The 22,786-nt window shown below is 42.5% G+C and overlaps 1 protein-coding gene across 2 annotated transcripts in view; it reads left to right on the top strand.

Annotated features, from left to right (window-relative positions):
• The window catches only part of LOC135703178 (G1/S-specific cyclin-D2-like), a 306,040-nt gene that overhangs the window by 33,537 nt on the left and 249,717 nt on the right, over nt 1-22,786 (top strand). The window contains exon 4 of one of the 2 annotated variants that reach the window (XR_010517732.1): nt 1,826-3,659. Coding sequence is in view for 1 of the 2 variants with exons in the window: in XM_065224300.1 (XP_065080372.1) it covers nt 1,826-2,184 (359 nt within the window). In the remaining variant the exon portion in view is untranslated. Of the gene's footprint in view, nt 1-1,825; nt 3,742-22,786 lie in introns of those variants that run through there. The other variant, XM_065224300.1, reaches the window with a different exon arrangement.

The following is a 22,786-nucleotide window of genomic DNA, read 5'->3' as shown; positions in this document are numbered from 1 at the left end:
TCAGATGATGTATAAAAAACGATACATTTTCCAAAATTAAAGAACCCAATTGCCTTAAAGACAAACATATTCGTACATCAAACATTGCTCAGCACAAATAGCTCTACATGCTGGGCACTTGGCATACACAGTTTTGATCACGAACTGCTCATTTGCTAATAACTTTGCACACAGTTGACGAAACATAGTTCTGTTTGAAGCAGTAGATAGAATAAAGTTTAAACTTGTAATAAGTACGTACGAAAAGGTTCCAGCAATAAACTGTATTTGTTTTTGCGTTGCAAAAATCAAGTGAGAAATACTCGCTGCACATCACGGACTTAAAGTCTAAAAATTCATTGGTGTTGATCCAAATGTTAAGATTTACCTGCTCTTTGCATATCTGCAGTAAGCTATGATCCTAATCTATCAATTACTTTAAAGAAAAACAAATTTCAACAACTGAGTGAAAAGTTATTAACAAATGAGCAGTTGGTGTGTACAACTGTGCATGTCAAGCATGCAGTTCTATCTTTTACAGCTATCGAAAATGCTTTCATTATTTCGATGATGTTTTGAAATAATTGGTGATATTTGCAAATAAATCTTGTCTAGCCTGTCAGCAACATTCCTTTATCAATCCTTCCTTATGCTTAGTTTTCTGCTCTCGGCGCTTATTCTTCAAATCTTCAACGAAATTCATCATAAAAAAAACACACTCCCAACCGTTAAACCCAAAACTGACTACTGACCGCGGAAGTTGCCTAACCCGAGGCCGACGTTTCGAACATGATCCACTTTTCGAGGGATCAAATTTCCCTCCACCGCGCGCCACCTCGCTCCGTGCTCTGCACTGCGTCGAAACGTCAAACTGGTGCAAATTAAAGCCCTACAGTAAAAGTATGGATGTCTGTCAAAAGTTGTTCCAATCGAACCGTCAAAATGCACCGCTTTGCTCGATTGGAACAGCTTTTTTCAGTTTTGTGGTGACAGTCGTCCATACTTTTACTGTAGGGCTTTAGTGCAAATGCGCCGCCTGCTAATGCATGGACGGACCGCCATAAAAATCAACCGCCTGCCATAAATCTCCAATCTTTCAACGCAACGGGAAATTCGATATGCTTTCAGGGCTTCAGCTAAATAAACACGCACTTTTTACGATCGTCCCTAGTTTTTGCCGGTCCAAAAAATAAACTCGAAAAAAGCAAGTCCTTCTCATTTGCGCCCATTTGCTGTTTGTTATTGTTGGCTATAAAATTGTAAATTTGTTGCATTATCTCCCCGATACCGGAAGGAACCGTAAACAAACGACGAGAGCGAGTCAGTTTTCGGGTTTTGATTATTTAGATTGAAAAATCGAAGATTTGGCCCACTTTTTTCGGGCCTTTGTTTATGATGAATGTTCGTTTATTCTCGTGTTTATTATCCTTGTTCGATCCTTCAGCGATGCATCCTGGATTCGACTCGCAGTTGCGTTGCAATTTGTCTCGCCCGTCTCGTCTCGGTGCAAAACCCCTGGGCGATGCAGGGAAAGGAAGTTGCAATTATTCTTCCAAGATTTCCCTCCCTTTCACATTAATCAATTCTGTTTACCTGAAGCTCTGTACGCTTTCTGCAGGGCCTCAGAGAAAAAAAAAGAGGGAGGAAAATAATTACAATTTCTTCCACTTCCGTTTCCAACATTAATTGTCACACTCGCTTGAATTGTTCCTTTTTCTTCTGCTTAAAAAAATGTAGTTTAGGTAACGAAACTCGGTGACAGTTGTGCAAATTCTACCGATGAATAAAAAAAAAATATCGCTTTCAACACATTTCTTATCCCCCGTTTCTTCTCTCCCCTCAACAGAAACCATTTTCATGCAGCTCGAACCATCCCTCCTGGCGGCGGCTTGCATATCCTCGGCCAGCCGAGGGTTGAACGTTTCCACCAAGATGGCCACCGGGTACGATCTGTGCCGGCTTACGTCGCACGATCTCGTCAAAGTCGACTTTATCGTGAAAATCATCGAGGAAATCGTCGCCAAGGAGATTGCCGATAAACAACTCCAGCAGCAACAGCAGCAGATGGGCGCCAGCGGGGGCAGCTGCAAGGAACAGTACCAGCAAGTGCCCCAGAAAGTCAGCCCGGCAGGCGCCTCCGTCGAGCAGGCGTCGGTCCAACAGCAGCCCGAAACGCCTACTGATGTGCAGTTTATCTACTTCTGACTCGAGCAGATCGTGGTCGAGGGCGGATGGGCAGTTGTTGAGTATTCACTGCATTTATGCTGACGGAGGGGGAGCGATCTATTATTCTCTTGTTTTGAGATATTTATCTGCCAAATTTAAGCATGTTAATAAGAAAGCTAAAGATTTTTTCAAAGAAATGGGAATGCAGGCGCTATTCGTCATTTGTCGTTACGATATACGGGCGGTTGGGTTTTATTTTTTTGGTTTGGCTGTAATCATCCATCATACGCAGAAAGTACCCCTACTTCCCAATCCATTTCGCAGTGACGTCTTGTAAGTGTCATTTTTGACAAACCAAAATTTCATATACATTTTTTGTAAATATTTACATTGCAAAAAATCGCTAGTTAATTTTCTCAAACACAAAAAAAAAACTTTTTGATCAGTTCAAAAGCAAAAAAAAATATGGTGCGAAAATAGTTTATCTACTGTTTATACTGTTCTATTTTCCTTTTTTCTTAGTTTAAACATTCTTTTTCCATTGGATCTTGTAGATTCTATACTGTTTATTCTCTCTTTAAAAAAACAAGTGTTCACCTTTTCCGATTTTGGCAACGAGATTTAAACCTTAGCGTGTAATGTTTACCGTAAGCGTATGATTTACCCTTTATATACACCCTGAAAAGTTTGTTAAATTATTTATTTATATTTACCACCTAGAACGGTGCCCTCTCCTGCGAGCCAGGAGCCAGGGCCTTGCAAATTTTCCTCAAATTCCATTTTTTTTTTCCCCGTTGTACCTAAGATCAGTCGTTTAAGGTTAGTGTTCGAGCGTAGAAGTAAGAGAGTGTTAAACTGCCAAAGATTTATCTAGGAGAAAACCAACCAACGATCAACCACCGAAAAGCGAAATCAGCCTGCCATATAAGACTTTTTTGTTTTGCTCATCATTCACAACCTAAATTTAACATTCGAATATCGATCTCATTGAAGTTAGGACGGACGATTGTACAGGAGAGCGCGAGCGACATGCCAGTTCTATCATAAGTGCTATTCAGGGCCGAAAGATTAAGACTGTAAATATAGATTCGAAATTCCGAAACCGAAAGGAGAGAAACAGTTGCCTGCATTTTGAAACTTACAAGTGCTACTTAAAAAAATTAAGACGAATGCAAATTATACGAGGAAAAAAACGAGATTTGTTAAGGGAAGTTAGGGAAACGGATTTCCAAGACAGATTTCTATTCTTTTTTTTTTTCGTTGGCATTTGTTCTCTATTAATTGTTAATCTAGTCTTAATTAAGAGAAATTTATACTAATTTATACAAAGCCAGAAAACCAGATGAAAAGATGAGAGAAAATCGGTTGAAATTGAAATAAAGATTTTTTTTTTGCTGCCGGAAATGTTTGATTTTTGTTTTCGTAAGTTATATTGGAACGGTCGGTAGGACAAATTTCGATGTTGATCGCGAAGTTTCTCACTATATACTCATGTGAATGTACATATTTTTTGTGTCGTCGGAAGAATCGTTTGATGTTTTGTCAACGTTTTTATAGATTTAAATAAAAATCGTAAATAAAGAAAGCTAAAAATCAGTTGTAACCTGGTTGTGATACAGAGAAATTTCCCATTTGATTAATCGCGGCTGGTCCAAGGTTGTGAATACTTCTGCCACCATCTTGTCGGAAGATCAGTACTCCAATCTCCAAATGTATGACTCCCTGGGACCAGTGCTGAGATTTGTCATTGTCATTGACAGACTTTCGCGCGATATTGACAAAATTGTTCGTCACATAGTCACTGACAGACATGATCCTCAAAAAAACCTTCGTCAAAATCTCATTCATTTTTTCGTCAGTGACAAAGATTCACCTGGTAACAAAAAGTGTAATTTAGTACATTCTGTGTCACATTATTGTTATCCAAGTAGCTCAGGACGTGGATACTTGTTCACTAAAATGGATCCATGTAATTGTTTTGCTCAAGTCATTTAATTTTGTTACAAATTTAGCTAATAAACAAATCTGCACATGTTCGTCACTGACACCATTGTCATTGACAATTGACATGGTTTGCCTTGACTATGACTGTTAGCTAAAATGAGTGACCAAAGCAGAATTGTCAATATCACCGTGTACTGTCGAGATTTTGCAGCACTGCCTGGGACACTCAAATCCTGTCACATATGTTTGCTTCATTTCGTCTCAGAGACACAACTTCTAATTCAAAACAGAATCAGCAGTAACGATACCTCGCAGCCAGACAAATTTGCATACAAGATACATAAATTGTCAAAGAGCTATCACAAATTATCTGAGGTTTCAAATAAATATCGTTACCCAATATCCTGGCTTCACCGAAGCAAGCGCGCCGTGATTCGATCGTGCATGCTCGAAACGAAAGGTCTATCCGCTCCAGAGTTAGTGAAAATTTTGAAACATGTCGAAATCCACGGTGTGAGACGTTCTGAAACAGACTTGGCAAGCTTCCTTCCACTTCCTACTACCAAACAGTGGCGTCACAGTGGTTCCCAAGGATATGAATCTAAAACCAATTGAGGAATACTAGTCAATTCTAGATAAAGCTGGAATAAGGGCCAATGTCGAACCCATTTCAAAAACTGGAATATTTTTAATTATTTAATTATTGGTTAGCATTATTGTGAGGTAGTTAAAAATATTATTATTTGTATTTACAACTCGAAAAAAATGAAAATGTTTCATCCACCCTATTGATTTAGGTCGTTCGCAATGCTGAGTTCCAAACTACTCGTCAATTCTATAATTTGAAACTGTCAAAAATAAAACTGCAACACGATCAGCGCAACGCACAGTTCTAAAAGATGTTTGTAATCATCAAGTTCCATAAACTTTACTGTTCTCTATGAAGTTCTTCGTTTTTTGTTTGTGAAGCTCTTCGAAGCATCTTTAAACACATCCAAAGAAATTTGAAACAGAGTTCTATTATAGTCGCTATATTCATAGTTTGGCGGATAGAATTTCGATCTATCAAAAAGCGGAACCAATTCAATATATTTAAGACCAACAATTGAAAAGGTACTATCAACTTTTATTAACAAAACGTTGATTATTCTTTCGTCGCCAATCGGCCGTAAATTACCGGCATCATCGAACAGGGGAAACTTTCCCCAACCCAAAGATGGTGGTAGTTTTCGTAGGCGAGCCTTGATTCACGAGAAAAGGATTTCCGAAGTTTTGTTCGCAATAACTGATGTGCTCTTTTCTGTTGTTGGTCATGATTTGCTCGATTGGTTCCGCTATTTGACAGCTCAATTGGTTCCCGAGATTCTATCCGTCAGACTATGAATAAAGCGAATATAAGTTCCATTCGTGTTTCAAACTCGCTCAGAAATAAAACAGAATAGTCGAACAGTTGCAAATCTGGTGCAAAATAGTGCTCGAATAATCCCCCTTATTCTGCGAGTCACGTGACTCTCTCTCACCGGTGAGGTGACAATAGTCACCTCGTGTGAGGTGACTCTCCATTTGATTTGCATGGAGAGTCACCTCACACGAGGTGACAATTGTCACCTCACCGGTGAGAGAGAGTCACGTGACTCGCAGAATAAGGGGGAATGAAACTGCAACTCAGCATTGCGAGAGGTGCGTTTCTGTTCTAGTTTCAAATTGAAACAGTCCTTATAAAATACAACAGCATTGCGAACGGCCTAAATGATAAAATGAGGGGTTCGTGGATTTTCCTATGTTTCGAGGGGTGCATCGATTAGTGTTGGAGTAAATCGGTAACGCAGTGTGCTGATCACCTCCTTGGAGACCGAACGTCACCCCTAGCAACCTAAGTTTTCTTAAATAAACAACGGTGAAAAACTTTTCATTCCTGTTCAAGACTCCACTCAAGCTAGTCGTTAAATAAAATCCATTCTACTTTTAAACTTTGCTGTTCCGGTTCTTTCTAACAATCAAGAGGTTATGGGCGACTCACGCAAGGATTTGGTACACGGGATCCCGCAGTTCTCGGGCACCGGTTTCGACAATTGGCAATTTCGAGTGGAGAAGTATCTGAAGTCCGTGAAGCTGTTGGATATCATCAAGAAGGATCCTCTGATGGAAGCGGCCGAGCTCACGAAGTTCCAGGAAGATGACGGTAAGGCGGCGTTCCTGCTGACGTCATTTGTTCATGACGATTTGCTGCATTTGGTGCGGGACAAGGAGACGTCCAAGGAGATGTGGATGAGCCTTGAATCCGCCTACGCCAAGAAGTCCGTCTCGTCGCAGACATTCGTCAGGAAGCAACTTGCGAAGCTACGAATGATGGAAGGTTCGTCTGTGAAAGATCACCTGAAAACCTTCGAAGAGCTGATCCGACAACTGAAGCTGGCCGGAGCGAAGCTTGAAGAGAACGATATTGTGTCCCAGCTGTTTGCTACCCTTCCCGAGTCGTTCGATCCGTTGGTTACGGCACTGGAAAATCTAGGTGAGGAAAACCTAAAACTGGATGTTGTTCGCGAGCGCCTTCTTGCCGAGGAGCTCAAGAAAACCGACCGGGCAGCGGATTCCTGCCAAGAGAAACCTGCAGCATTCCAAGGATCGAAGCAGAAGCCTGGTAAGTTCACCGGTAAGTGTAACCGTTGCCAGAAGAAGGGGCACAAGGCCAAGGACTGTCGTGTGAAGTTGAAGACAGATGGGCGCGCTGAAGCTAACGCTGCTGCTGGAGGTAAGGCGGTGGCTTTTATGACCGGGAGATGCTCCCAAACAAAGGACGAGGGAGCAGTTTCCTTTAAGCTGGATTCCGGAGCCTCGGACCACCTTGTGAATGTGAAGCACTGTTTCGCCGACCTCACGAAGCTGAAGCACCCTGTCGTCATAAACGTGGCGAAGGATGATCAATCCCTGATTTCCCGGCACAGTGGCACGATCAACGGCGTCAACAAGGAAGGTAACTATATCAGCTTGAAGAACGTCCTCTTCGTACCAGATCTTCGAGCGAACTTGCTATCTGTGAAGAAGATGGCAAAAGCGGATCTTGATGTCACATTCACGAAAAAGGAAGCGATCATGAAGCAAGGTCGTGACCTGATTGCGAGATGTCCCATGCGGGGCGATTTTTACGAGCTCGATCTCCGTGCCGATACGGTGGCGGCCAACATGTGTGGAGCTGTGACTGGTAACCTGTGGCATCGTCGACTGGCTCATTTGGGGAGCAAGAGTTTGCAGACACTCGCGAAGCATGGCATGGTAACAGGTATTCCCGAGAAACCAGATAAATTGGATTTTTGTGATGTTTGTGTTCTCGGAAAGCAGTGCCGAGAACCATTCACGGGTACTAGAGTCCGTGCTACAAGACCTCTAGAACGAGTGCACTCCGATGTGTGCGGTCCAATTACACCAGCGGCTTGGGATGATTCTCGGTACTTCGTCACCTTTATTGATGATTACACGCACTTTGCAGTAGTATATCCCATCAAGAAGAAGTCCGAGGTGTTCCAGAAGTTTCGAGAGTACGAGGCCATGGCGAGTGCCGCTCTGGGACATTCGATTTCGAAGCTGACTGTCGACCAAGGGCGCGAGTATTGCTCCAATGACCAGCGTGATTGGTACGTTTCCAAGGGGATCCAAGTCGAGCCAACCGCAGCGTACACACCACAGCAGAATGGAGTGTCCGAACGGTTCAATCGGACAATCGTCGAAAAGGTGCGTGCGATGCTGATTGAAGCCCAAACTCCGAAGAATCTGTGGAATGAAGCGGTTCTAGCGGCGGTATACCCGACGAACAGAAGTCCAACCACCGCGGTATCTGATTGGAAGACTCCTGCGGAAATGTGGACTGGTCACAAGCCGGACGTTAGTAAACTACGTGTGTTCGGCTGTAAAGCATTTGCTTGGGAGTCCACGGCACAGAGGAAGAAACTGGATCCGAAAAGCAAGCCTGCTGTGATGATCGGCTATGCGCCGAACGCCTACCGCCTGTGGAACAAAGAGAAGAAGCAGTTATTCCTAGCCAGAGATGTCAAGTTCGATGAAAACAGTTTTCCGTTTGCCACCCAGATCCGTGACGAAACTCCTTTGGTTGTTGCTCCGTACGAGTTCGAGGATCAAGATGAGGAAAACGTGCAAACCCCTGAACAGTCCGTTCAACCCGATGAGCCGCTGGTGGCTCAACATGACGACATCCTGACTGATGATGAAGAAGGCGAGGTTGAAGACGACGGTGTTGAAGAAACCGGAGCGCTCCCTTCGCAACTAGACCGTGGTTCAAACCTCGAAATGGAAACCCCGAGGCGCAGCGAACGGGAGCGCAGACTCCCCGGTAAGTTGAAAGAATTTCTGGTTGGAAAAATTTTCACTGCCGCGCAATCCCATTCTGCAGATGTTCCCCATAACGTTTCCGATGTACTATTTGACGGTTCCGTTGGACGAGATGAGGCCGAGCGTTCGATCTTCGATGTCCCGGAGGCGTACAAGGAGATCGCTGGACGAGCCGACGAAGCTCTTTGGCAGCAAGCGGTCCGTGAGGAACTGGAGTCGCTAGCGGACAACCATGCTTGGCGATTGGTGAGATGCCCTGCTGGTGTGGTTCCGCTCAAATCGAAATGGGTCTTCCGAATCAAGCCGGACGAGCATGGCGAACCGATCCGTTACAAGGCGCGCTTGGTGGCAAAGGGATTCCAACAGAAGCCCGGAGTCGACTACAACGAAACATATTCCCCCGTAGCAAAGTTAGCCACGATACGAACCGTTCTTGCTGTAGCAACCCACCGAAGGATGCACGTTCACCAACTCGATGTGAAGACCGCATTCCTCTACGGTGAGCTTGAAGAAGACGTCTACATGGCCATACCCGAAGGAGTTGCAGCACCGCCGAACTTCGTTTGCAAGCTGGATCGATCGCTGTACGGACTCAAGCAAAGCCCCCGCTGTTGGAACAACAAGCTAAACGACCTTCTACTGGATTTCGGCTTTACCCGTTCCCGGCATGATTACTGTCTATATACCAGGATCGACGATCGAGGGGGGGTATACATAATCATCTACGTGGACGATTTGCTCATTGCTGGCGATCGACTGGACCTGGTAAAGGAGATCAAGCGTGCTCTTTCCAAGAAGCTCCAGATGACGGATTGCGGCGTGGTTAATCATTTCCTTGGAATGAAGATCCGATACGACCGCGCCACCGGATGCATGTACCTGGCGCAAGAAGCTGCTGTGGACCGTGTGCTGACGAAGTTCGGCATGCAAGACTGTAACCATGTCAAAACCCCAATGGAGAAAGGCTGTTTCCTGCCACCACAAGCTGCGAATCCTGTGTCGCATCCATACCGTCAATTGCTGGGCAGCCTGATGTATACGATGCTGTGTGTTCGACCGGACATATGCTACGCTGTTGGATACCTAGGGCGCTTCCAAGTTCAACCTGATGAGGCCCACTGGCAAGCCCTGAAGAGAGTGGTCCGTTACGTGAAGGGAACGAAGAACTTGAAGCTCCAGTACAAGCAAAACGACGACGCCGAGGCACTTGTCGGGTACGCAGACGCTGACTGGGCATCGGATGCTGAGGATAGGAAATCCGTTAGTGGCTTCGTCTTTAAGGTCTTTGGGAACACCGTGTCTTGGGCAAGCCGCAAGCAACAAACCGTTGCACTGTCGTCGTGTGAAGCCGAGTATGCAGCTTTAAGTGCCGCGGCCTCCGAAGGGCTGTGGCTGCACGGAATCCTTGAAGACCTGAAGCAAGTTCGACCGGACACGGCATTCAAGGTGTACGAAGACAACCGTGGGTGCATTGCAATGGCCACAAACACCGAAAGCAAGCGTGTCAAGCACATCGATGTAAAGCACCATTTTTTGCGCGACCATGTGGCACAAGGAAGACTTCAAATCGAAGCAATTGATACAGCAACCCAAATAGCGGACACGTTCACCAAGCCCCTGGAACCTGGACGTTTCCGCGAACTGAGGACCCTCCTAGGACTGACCGATTCAGGGGGGGTGTTGGAGTAAATCGGTAACGCAGTGTGCTGATCACCTCCTTGGAGACCGAACGTCACCCCTAGCAACCTAAGTTTTCTTAAATAAACAACGGTGAAAAACTTTTCATTCCTGTTCAAGACTCCACTCAAGCTAGTCGTTAAATAAAATCCATTCTACTTTTAAACTTTGCTGTTCCGGTTCATTCTAACCATCAAGAATTAGCTTGGGACCGAAGATAATCAGGGTTATTCTGCGTGGCGTATGAGGTGAGACGACAATTGTCACCTCGCAGTCACATGACTCTTCTCACTCTATTCCGACAGTCGACTCGGGTGAGGTGAGAGGTTCATTCTTAGGTGAGTTGCAAAGTGACTCGGTGTTCATTCGCCGAAATGTCAGTTTGCTTTGTTTTCCGAAGAGGGCCCATGCAGTTTTTGTAGGTTCATTTGTCAGTTTAATCGCAGATTTTTATTTTTTACTATGAACATGCGTTTCGAGTCGTATTTCATGTCAAACAAGGTAGATTAAATATTTTATTATTTTCTTAAACATAATCCGCGTTCACATGTTCGAAATCATGCATAAAAACATCATTTAAATGGATTGAAAATGTTCGGCCTGTGCTAGACCCTTTCAGTTTTGGCTGTTTGTTGTTTTCGATTGCGGACGAAGATTTTTTTTCCAATCGTGGTTTTTTTTTTAATTAGGTTCCAGGTTTCAGTGTATTCCTCCATTTACGAACCACACCGGCGGTTCGTAAATCGAAACAGACGTAAAAAAAAAAACATTATTTGAGATTTATTTCCAAAAAAGTTTTTGGAAAATTTTGTCGAATACCGCACAAAATGGGTATTTTTTGGTATCTGGGTGACGTACGGGGACCGGAAATCAATGCCTGACGTTATTTTTATTTCAATATGGCGGCTTCCGGTTAGAGAAAAGCTGGGAAGTACTGCAAAATTACCAACAACATGGGTATTTTTGGAATCTTGGTGACGTGTAGGGACTGGAAATCGATGTCTGAAGCCTTTTTGAAATTCAATATGGCTGCTTCCGGTGCGAGAAAAACTTGTAAATTCTGTCAAATATTCCTCAATATGGGTATTTTTGGAGTCAGGGTGATGTTTGAGGACCGGAAATCGATGTCTGACGGCATTTTGACATTCAAGATTGCGGCTTCTGGTTAAAGAAAAACTTGGAAATTCGGTGAAGTACCCCTCAATATGGGTATTTTTGGAATCCGGGTGACGTGTAGGGACCGGAAAACCATGTCTGACGTCCTTCTGAAACTCAACATGGCGGCTTCCGGTTAGTGAAAAACTGGGAAATACTGCCAAATTACCCACAATTTTGTTATTTTTGGAATCTTGGTGAAATGATGCACCGGATATCGATGTCTGACGGCATTTTGACATTCAAGATGGCGGCTTCTGGTTGGAAAAAAAAAAACTTGGAAATTCTGTCAAACAACCCACAATATTGGTATTTTTGGAGGGACCGGACATCGATGTACGAGGCCGTTTTGAAATTTAAGATGGTGGCTTCCGGTTAGAGAAAAACTTGGAAATACTGCAAAATACCTCACCATATTGGTATTTTTGGAGACGGGGTGCTGTGTACGGACCCTAAATCGATGTCTGAAGCCATTTTGAAATTCAATATGGCGGCTTCCAGTGCGAGAAAAACTTGGAAATTTTGTGTAATACCTCTCAATATGAGTATTCTTGGAGTCTTGATGACGTGTAGGGACCGGAAATCGATGTCTAACGCTTTTTTGAAATCCAATATGGCGGCTTCCGGTTAGAGAAAAATTGGGAAATACTGTAAAATTACTCACAATATTGGGTATTTTTGAAATCTTGGTGACGTGTAGGGACCAAAAAACCATGTCTGACGCCTTTTTGAAATTCAAGATGGCGGCTTACGGTTAGAGAAAAACTTAGAAATACTACCAAATTACCCACAATATGGGTATTTTGGGAATCGGGGTGACGTGTAGGGACCGGACATCGATGTCTGAGGCCGTTTTGAAATTCAAGATGGCTGCTTACGGCAAGAGAAAAACTTGTAAGTTCTCTCAAATACCTCACAATATTTGTATTTTTAGAGTCGGATTGACGTGTAAGGACCTAAAATCGATGTCTGCGGCCATTTTAAAATTAAAGATGGTGGCTTCCAGTTAGAGAAAAAATTGTAAATTCTGTCAAATTCCCCTTATCTAGGGGTATTTTTGGAATCGGGGTGACGACCAGAAATCCATGCCTGGTGCCATTTTGATATCCAAGATAACGGCTTCCGTTTAAATAAAACTGGGATATTGTCAAATACACCACATTATGAGTATTTTAGGAATCTTGGTGACGTGTAGGGACCGGAAACTAATGCCTTTTATTAAATTCAAGATGGTGTCTTCCAGTTACAGAAAAATTGAAAAATATTATGAAATACCCCTCAATATGGGTATTTTTGTAATCGTGGTGATGTGTAGAGCCCGGAAATGCATGACTGACGACATTTTGAATTCAATATGGTGGCTTTCCGTTAGCAAAAAACTTGGAAATTCTGTCCAATATGGGTATTTTTGGAATTGGAGTGACGTGTATGGATGGAAAACCCGCCTGTATTTTTCTATTTTTCTGTAACCGGAAGCCACCATATTTAATCTCAAAATAGCATCAGACATGGATTTATGGACCCTACATGTCACCCAATTCCAAAAATATTCATATTGTGGTGTATTTGACAGTGTTTCCAAGTTTGTCTTCTATCGGAAGCCACCAGATTGAATTCAAAATGGCCTCAGACATCGATTTTCGGTCGCTACGCGTCACCCCAATTCTTAAAATACCCATATTGAGGGGTATTTTACAGAATTTTCAAGTTTTTCTCCAACCGGAAGTCACCATCTTGAATTTCACAATGGCCCCAGCCATCTTTTTCCGAACCCTACAAGTCACCAAGATTCCAAAAATACTCATACTGTGGGTAATTCGGCAGTAATTCCCAGTTTTTCACGCACCGGATGCCACCAGATTGAATTAAAAATGGCCTCAGACATCGATTTCTAGTCCCTACGTCACCTCATTTCTAAAAATACCCATATTGAGGAAGCCGAAGAAACAAAAAAAAATTGATTGAAACAAATTTAGAAGTAATAAATTACCGAAAACCGCAACCATCGCTTATAGAACTCTAAGGTTTTCCTTCCAGTCGACTGCAGCGGAGGTTACGACTCTTGTCACTTAAAATCGTCACTTCAGTACGACTTTTGTCACCGAAATACGACTGTGAGAATAAGGTGAGAGTTCTCCGGGTTCATCCCAAGTGACTTCTCTCACCTCACTCGCCAGCTGGAATCGGGTGACACGAGTGACTCGAGTCGTCTCACCTCATTCGCCACGCAGAATAACCCTGAATACCAGAGTTGATCCAAACAGTTGAGCACTTTTCTTCGGCACCTTCTAGTCTTAGAGTTACCTCTATGATTGTACGAAGTCCACCATGTTTCACGCACAGTCTGACGTTTGATTATGGATTTTACCATAGGAGTAAAGAGCTACATAGTCGCCGTCAACGCCAATCCTGGGCCAACAGGCAGGCAGTAAAGAGACTGGATTGGGTAAAGAGGCGACCCCCCTAATTCTGCGAGTCACGTGACTCTCTGTCACCGGTGAGGTGACAATTGTCACCTCGTGTGAGGTGACTCTCCGTGCAAATCAAATGGCGAGTCACCTCACACGAGGTGACTATTGTCACCTCACCGGTGAGAGAGAGTCACGTGACTCGCAGAATAGGGGGGACATCTTATCCATTTGACTTGTCTTCTGCTCGATTGGAATAACTTTTCCTATGACTTTGACAGATAATCGATTGTTCCAATTTTGACATGTCGTCTCTTTATAAATTTAGCCTCTTTAGCAGGCGGCTATCTTACACAATTAAAATTTTTCGCCGAGATTCCAACAACCGAGTAGTTCTGCAATTTGTTTTGCTGAGATTCAGTAAATCAATTGCCGAGACTCAGCTAACAAATATCATTTTGCTGAGATATCAGCTAACAAACAGATAGTTTGCAAGATATATCAGCAAAAGTAAATGCCGAAGTAATCGGCTGTTGGAGATTTTACCCAGCTAGTATACGCACTTCAAATCGGCCAATCATGAGCTGGTTCGCGTTTGACCACATGGCAGCAAAGCCTATCACCTGCGAACCAGAGACGATGTTATATAAGAGACGCGCGGAGAGAATAAAAGTAAATCTGGCTGCACGGCCAACTAATTTATTTTTCTGCAAGGTTTGGCAACCCGCAATTTTGTGTTTACTTCAAGTGACTGTCGTCTGCTTCAGCATGACGGTAAAATGAATACTTTTTTTTTAACCATATCCATTTCATCTGTGAATCTTATGCTTTGAACCAAGCCTCAACACTATTAGGTTTTGCACCGTCGGGGTTAACCTCAATCTGATGACAGTTCTGTTTACGTGGACTTAGTCGTTTTTTTCTTGGGTAGATTTTCTCGATAATTTTTCAGACTGCAGTGAGATGTAAACCACACTTCTGCATTGTCCACGAGCAACATCCTTTCACCGCGCTGTTTCTCGACAATTTTCAAGTTAAAATTCGAGCAATTTTTTCGAAAAAACGACTAAGTGCTTGTAAACAGTACCACCAACAATCAATACGAAACTAACGATTTTAAATTGGTTCACCACTTTAGTAGCCTATTGGTCCCAAGCAAACGATTAACGTACCCTATTCTAGTCGAACTTCTAGAACTACGCAATGTTTGTTTTGATTCGCTATGAAAGTTTGACAGATAAAATGAGGGGTTATTGGTTTTTCCTATGTTTCGAGGGGTGATTCGACAAGCTTGGGACCGAAGATAGTACCAGAGGTGAGCCAAAAAGTTGAGCACGTTTCTTCGGGACCTACTTGTGTTAGAGTTACCTCTATGGTACCACTGAACTGTCAAAAAGTTTCAGCCTATTAACACTGAGTAAAGTTCAATTGTGACGTCACGCTGCAGAACCTAATTGGTTCGAATTGTGACACACTTGGCATCTATGTGCCTCACATGGTGATATCAATAGCTTTGCACATCGTAGTCCAATGTCCAATGTTCTACAATATTCTACTTTATCAACTTCTACTTTACCGACTCCAAATTGAATCAACAAATATATAAACAAAGCTGCCGGGGGCATAACTTGTGAGACCAGAGGCAGGTTACGAAGCGGAATCACGTCGTTCGGAGGAATAAAGCAACAAGAAAAACACGGAACAATCGGAGACGATTAAAAAGCACGCGGCGTCGTTGCGAATCGTTTATTGACATTAATAAAGTTCAGAGTATGAAAACAAGGTAGCATTTAGTAGTGCGCGATCTTGCGCTAGATACGGTGAATGATAGAGGGGTGCACCGTTGTATCGCCTAACACTCCTCCTCAACGTAATGCCCTCGGTCTGTCGCCAGTCCGATCATCTCAGCAAAGCAGTTGTGCTTCACCGCCCCAAGCGGCTTCGTGAGGATATCTGCCTTCATTAATTCAGTGGGGCAGTACTTCAGGTTTACTACACCACGATCAACCAAGTCACGGATGAAGCACTGTTTAGTCTCGATGTGTTTAGACCTCTTACTAATTCTCTCTGACTGCACAAAGCTCAAACACCCTTGATTGTCTTCGTGCACCAAGGTAGGGTTTGTCTGTTTTCGCCTAAATCCTGGAGTAGCTGCCTTGTCCACACCACATGTTGGCACGCCTCACCTAGGGCGACGTACTCAGCCTCCATCGATGATAGGCTAACACAGTCTTGTCGTCGGCTCGTCCATGTCACAGCTCCTCCTCCAAAGAACAACACGTATCCAGTCATGGACTTCCTGGTCCTGGGATCACCGGCCCAGTCGGAGTCGGAAAACACTTCCAACTTGCAAGCCGCCTCTCCCTCAAGTCGTAAACGCCAGTCCGCTGTCGTTTTTAAGTAGCGGACAACGCGTTTGGCCGCAGTCCAGTCGCCTTCCTTCGGGGTTTTGAAGCTTCGTCCCAATATAGAAGTACTTGTCGCGATATCGGGTCGAGCACAGGTAGCGATGTACATGAGAGCTCCTACAATGCTACGATATTTCGTATTGTTGATGAATTCTTCACCTTTCTCCTCCAGATTTAGGTAACCGGTATCCATTGGAGTCCGCGCAGATTTCGCATTCTCAAGTCCTAGACTCCGAATCAACTTCTGAATGTACTGCTGTACTCCCAAGCTGAACACTCCATCTGCATCTCTGATGGCGGTAAGCTCCAACTCGGATTAACTTTTAATACCGTCCCTGTTTGTATGATCTGAAAAATGTTTGCTCAGAATTATGTTGATTAACTCTGATGTCGACATCAAACCAGCCGGACATTCTTGATCGGGATTTAATCCGAGGATAATACCGGTTGGAGCTTACCACCATGAGAATCTCCAATCCCAACAAGATCTTCGGATCACCTAGCCAGTTCACCTCGAAGTGGTGCTTCAGCTCTTCGTACACCCGTGTAATCTCCTCCTCAACTGCGCATCCGATCAACAAATCGTCCACGTATACGAGGATGTACACCTTTCTTCCATTCCGGGTTGCGACGAACAAGCAGGGGTCGGTGGAACTAGCAGTGAAGCCTATTGCATTCAGTACACTGGTCAACTTCTTGTTCCAGCAGCGCGCTGACTGCTTAAGTCCGTAAATGCTTCTGTGCAAACGGCATACCTTCCTCTCCTGTCCTCGCACAGCGTAGCCGGGTGGCTGCCGCATATAAACTTCTTCCTCAATGTCGCCGTATAGATAAGCTGTTTTGATGTCAAGGTGTTTCAAAACCAGCCGATCTCGTCCAGCAATCACCAGTAAGGTACGTAATGTTGAATGACGAGTAACGGGCGCAAAGATCTCGTCATAATCGACGCCGAACTTCTGCACGTGACCTTGGGCCACCACACGAGCCTTGAAACGTGTCAGCTGTCCTGCTTCATTCTGCTTGGCCTTAAACACCCAGCGGCTTCCTACGACCTTCCGTCCCGCTGGCAGATCCTTAAGTTTTTTTCGTCATCCATCGCCTGCTTCCAGGAATCACGTTCCGCACACCTGACTACTTCGTCATAGGACACCGGTTCTTTCACCATTTGGGTGGCTGCACCATCAACAAAATCGGAGTACCGGTCGGGTATTTTTCCTCGATTCTTACGCTTTTCGCGCGTCTCACTCACTTGATTCTGATCACCATCGTCACTCATCAAACTGTCATTGTCATTGTCACTCATCGGTTCACTTTTTATTGCCAGGGGATCTTCTGCCGCCTCTGGCTCATCTTCCGGTTGCTCGTTCCCTTCCAGTTGCCGATGTAAACAGAATACCGTCCTGTTCTTCCACGCCTTCTTCTCCGCCAGCTCGACCATCCACTTCGTTCAACTCTAGAAACCGTGCGTCACGGCTGATGGTGACCTTCTGCGTTGCTAAATCCACGAACCGATGGGCCTTGTATTGGTCCGAATAGCCGATGAACACCAGCTTCTGGGCTTTACTGTCGAACTTTCCACGTTTTAAAGACGGGATGTGAACCCACGCACTGCTGCCGTATACCCGCAAGTGATCCAACTTGGGTTTTCTTCCATGCCACTTCTCGAATGGAGTAGCATCGACCGACCTCGACGACAGCCTGTTCTGCAGGTAGGCTGCTGTTAACACCGCCTCACCCCAGAACTGATGGTCCAGCTTCACATCGAGGAGCATCGCTGTGGCCATCTCTTGCAAGTACCTGTTGCGCCGCTCGACGACGTAATTCTGTTGGGGTGTGTAGGCCGTTGTAAATTGTGCCTTTATCCCCTCAGCAGCGAAAAATTTCTGCAACCGCTCATTGGCGTAACAATTCGTGGATTACTGCCAAACAAGTTTTCTACATACCGGACGTATTCCATCAGTCGGTCGGCTGCCTCAGACTTCTTGCTCAGCAGGTACACGACGGTGTACCGACTGTAATCGTCGATTACCGTCATCAAGAAACGCTTTCCACTCGGTTTTGCGGTGCTTGTTGGGCCACACAAGTCCGTGTGTACCAGATCAAGGACTTTTGTTGACTTTCTTTCGGCCGTCTTCGGAATGGCCGTTCGAGGCAACTTACCCTCAAGACATGCCTCGCACGTGAGGCGGATTCCACAGTCCTTGATGTTATAACTCTCCAGTCTGTACAGTGTTTAAGCAGAGGCACAATAATGTGGCAGATTGACTTACCCCCTGGCAATGAGATATATACAGGTGAGGAAATGATCGTAAAATGGTATTCGTGTAGTACAAAATATGTTATAGTGTTTGTGAAGTATACCTTCCGTGACGTCAAACTCCACTTTTTTTCATGTCAATTTTTAAGGAGTTCATCACCGATTGTTTACCTCTTTTTTGCCACTAAAACCAACAAATACACTGAAACAAATCGACATGTACCGTTTATTGGATCCATCTTATAACATAGCAATGTCAGGAGATTTATTCATTCTATGTGATGATTGATAGATTCCAATGGATTATCACTTAAAAACTATGACTGCGATATGGAATGATTTCTATCGTAATTTCACATACTTAGTACTTGATAATACGTGATAATACTTTGCTTCGAACGTGGTTAGCGGTAGGTAAGATGCACGGATAGAAATCTCCTTATACCTTTTGGCAAATTTCTATTGCTGATTATTCATAAAATGTATAAGTCAACTAATAAGCAGACGCCTTGCAAAAAGTTAATGATAATCATGTATCAAATGAAATGTATAAGTGGTCACACATACATTATTATTTCTTATAGGACCTATGTGGTTTGTCTTATGGAATGTATAAGGGTGATGTTTTGGCAAAAATGTATAAGTGAAACACATGAATAAAATAATTGATTTTCGTTTCGTGTGTATATGAATATTGTCTGATATATTTCATGGTGAAAAACTGTTGATATGTCATGGGTGGGAACAAGCATCTAGAAACTAATGGAAAATCATATAAGTTTGCACTATGAGCAAATCGAGTAAAATGTACCTGTTTTCATGATGAATATTTCTCACTAAAAGATATATCATATAAGATAATCATGTATATTTTATTGGAGTTGCTTTTAACGATTTTTGACGTTTGTTGATATGTCGCGTGTAAACAGACATGTAGAAACTATTGGACTGTCATTTAACTTTGCAGTATAGGAAAACATGTATATCTCATTGGAATAGCTTCCTTTGATTTTTGAGGTTTGAATATTGTAAAAAGATCTATCCCAATCATTAAATAGTCATATAGATTTGCCTTTTAAGAAATCCAACAGCAAACATCTGTTTTGGTATGTTTTTCTGTGATGAACATCGCTCCCAATAAAATACATCTTACATAATTGTTATTTATAAATTATTGAAACAATTTTCAACTATGTTATCGTACACTCATTAGAATGATTAGTCGAACTAAATATTGCTAACAACAATGATACTGTAATAAATAATCATTGTTTGTTATTGTTTCATAAGATAAGGGGTTCCGGAAAAGAATGTTTTGAGATTGAAAAAAAAATGATTCTACTGCAATATTTATTTGCTAAGATTCTAATTGTAATCCTTCTACACGGCTAATTCAGATTCCAGCACTAGTACTCGAACTTCATGAACCAGTTCCATGAACTCATATAATGTAGTCGTTGTTTTATTGCACACAGGAGCATTAATAATGATTTGAATACACGACACCACTGAAACGGAGCATATATTGGTCAGTGCTATTTTTCTTCACTCTAGCAAAACGAGCATAACGTTGCTCTATATTCCATGTTGGGAGAGCTGTTATTACTTCATGCTAATTGAACGAGCTCAATATTGAAGTCAGCCGTGGCCCAATGGAATCGAGCGCAGACACGAAAAGCATCACAGCTCAACAGTTCTGGATCGAATCCCAAATCAGCTACAATAAAAAAAACACAACTGTGAAAGCTCCCACTGCCTGGTGTTTATTTTTCGATTTATTTTTAGAAATCGATTAAATATATGTGTCAAAAGAATAAGTAAATTTCATGTGATTTTCACATAAACTTTACTTCGATTGATCTATGACACATATATTATATTGTGGTGAAAAGTAAAGCTTATGCTTATGGGTTTCAAATCCATTTCAGTTAATTATTATAATTTGACCGATTTTCATTTATCATATGGCGATCATATAAAAGTTTTCAAATTATCAGCATTGTCAATGTATCAGATATTCATATAGAATTTACCTGACACATTTTCAATCATATCATTTTCAATGGATTATCTTATAGCGCAAAATTATTAGACTTCCACATAACAGGAATATGTCAAATTGGTTCAGTGTACCCTCTTGTGCCACACCTGTATATACCTCATTGACCTCCTGGGTAGTACTAATCTGAATATACTCATAGACTGAGTAAAATTTTCGTCAATTTCCTTGTTTCCCAGCAGATTCTTGAGGTTTTTTTGAGTTCCTGAACTTTTTGCGATAGATAAGTAAACTGAACTCAAATTTGGGTCCATCTCTTCTGAATCCCATAATAAAACAGTTGAAATCGCGAGCTCGATCTCGGCGGAATAATTTAGGGCAGCTTTATTTTATGTTAAATCCGTGTTTCGTCGCACCGCCGAAATATTTCTGTGAAACATTTCCAACATTTCAAACTCTTCGATCCACAATTTTCAGTCACAGGGGCGGAAAGCAGCGTTGCCAGATATACCGATTTATCGGTACTTACACCGATTTCCAAACTAGATACCGATATACAGATAAGGTTCCTCAGAATACCGATTTTTAAGATTTTATACCGATTTATACCGTTTTTTTTAATAATCAAAATTATTATTGCCTGTCCGTGCTCGAATATCCGAGAATTTTTTTTGTGAGAGACTTGCATCTTTTTGAATACCTCATATTTTTTGAGCCTTAAAAATTATAAACAATCATCTCTAAAGATGTCTTATGCTTGATACTCTTTCGACTAATGTTTGCATTTCCTCACCGTTTTTGTCTACCATCAATCGAGAAATAGTCGATGGCTATTTCTGGTAATTCCTAGGGAATCGAGAAATATTTTTTAAACATAAACTTCCTGAAGTTTCATCCAAATTTCCCTGGAATTTTCTTCCACCTTACCTTGGAACCTTCTTCAGCCTTTGCCTCTTCTCCCGCCACTTTTTTCAACTTTCCCGGAACTTCAAGGATGCTATCAGATTTTTATTGCAGATCCACACTAGCTGCAGGCACATTTAACGAGTTCTGAAACTTCAGAAAAGTCCAGACTTTTGTGTAAGTTTCGATAAATTAAAGACAGTTTCATTTACTTCTGTTAAAATTCGAAAACCCGGGAATTTCATAAAAGTCCAGCAGACTCCAGTGAACTTAAGGAAACATCATAAATATTTTGGAAACTTCACAAGTCCAAAGAACTTCAGGGAAATTTAATGGTTTTCATGAACTTTAGTTAAGCTCAGAGAACATCAGGACAGATCAGTTAATTAATGAAATTGATGAAATTATAAAGGAGTTCCGAGAAACTCAGGCAATTTCCGAAAACTTCAGCAATGTCCTGAGGGGCTCATGCAAATTTAGGAAACGTAAGGGAAGTTACATGAACATTAGAACATTTTATGGGAAATTCTATGCTTTTTAATGGCAGTGTCGATAACTTTTAAAAATTAAAACAATCGGAAAGATCAGAGAACTTCGATGCTGATGTTATAATAAATTCAAGAAAATTGTGAGAGCACTTAGGAGATTTCGTAATCTTCAAGAAAATCCGGAGAAGATTATAGATATTTCGGTAGTCTTATTATAATCAGGGAAGTTCCGAGCACTTCGAGGATGACCAGAGAACTTCTAAGCAGTCCCCAATTTCAGGAAAATTACAAGGAATTTCGAGGAATTATGGAATATTCCCTAGTGCATTTCAGGAATATTCCAAAAACTTCAGGGATGTTGAGTGTTCAGGGATGAATATCAGGAAAATCTCTTTCTTCCGGAATTATGTCCTTGTTTCTTTCGACTGTTCCATAAGCGCTCTGGCTTTCGACTTTCTTCAGATGTTTCTTCCAATCTACCTTAGGAAGTTTCTGCCAGCGTCTCCAGGAAGTTTCTTTCGTCTTCTCCAGGAAGTTCAATTATTTCTCCCAGAAATTTCTTTTTCTTTTTGTTCCACTTCTATTGGAAGGTTTTTCCGAGCTTCTTCTAGCTTTCCCTGGAAATGACTACTTTTTAAAATTCACTTCCAGATTCCGAAACTTTTCTGGCTTACTTTAGATGTGACATCCGATTTTTTTTCGATAGTTTATTTAAATTTTCGCCACAAGTTTCTCAATTCGTGTCTTGGAAGTTTCCCGGATGTTTTTACAACTTTTCTTAGAACTTTCCTCGAACTTCATCCAGGAGAGCTTCTTTAGTCTTTCTCTGGATGTTTTTTCGGCTTCGTTCAGAAACTAATTCAAACATTCCCCGGAGTTTTCTTCCGGAATTTTTCCGATCATTGTACAAAAGCTAAAATTTTGCTTTGATTAACGGCTTTCTCAGCCTTAAAACATTGCAACGACTACGGTGTAATCTGCTCGACATTTCGGCCATGGGTTGTGGCCTTTTTCAAGTGAAAATACTGTTTGTCGTTATTGTCAATAGTTTAGTCGCT

Source organism: Ochlerotatus camptorhynchus, unplaced genomic scaffold (genome assembly GCF_037179485.1).
Source record: "Ochlerotatus camptorhynchus isolate MF236.1 unplaced genomic scaffold, CSIRO-AGI_Acam_v1.1 ptg000209l, whole genome shotgun sequence".
Taxonomy (NCBI): domain Eukaryota; kingdom Metazoa; phylum Arthropoda; class Insecta; order Diptera; family Culicidae; genus Ochlerotatus; species Ochlerotatus camptorhynchus.
This window is presented reverse-complemented; position numbering and strand designations above follow the sequence as displayed.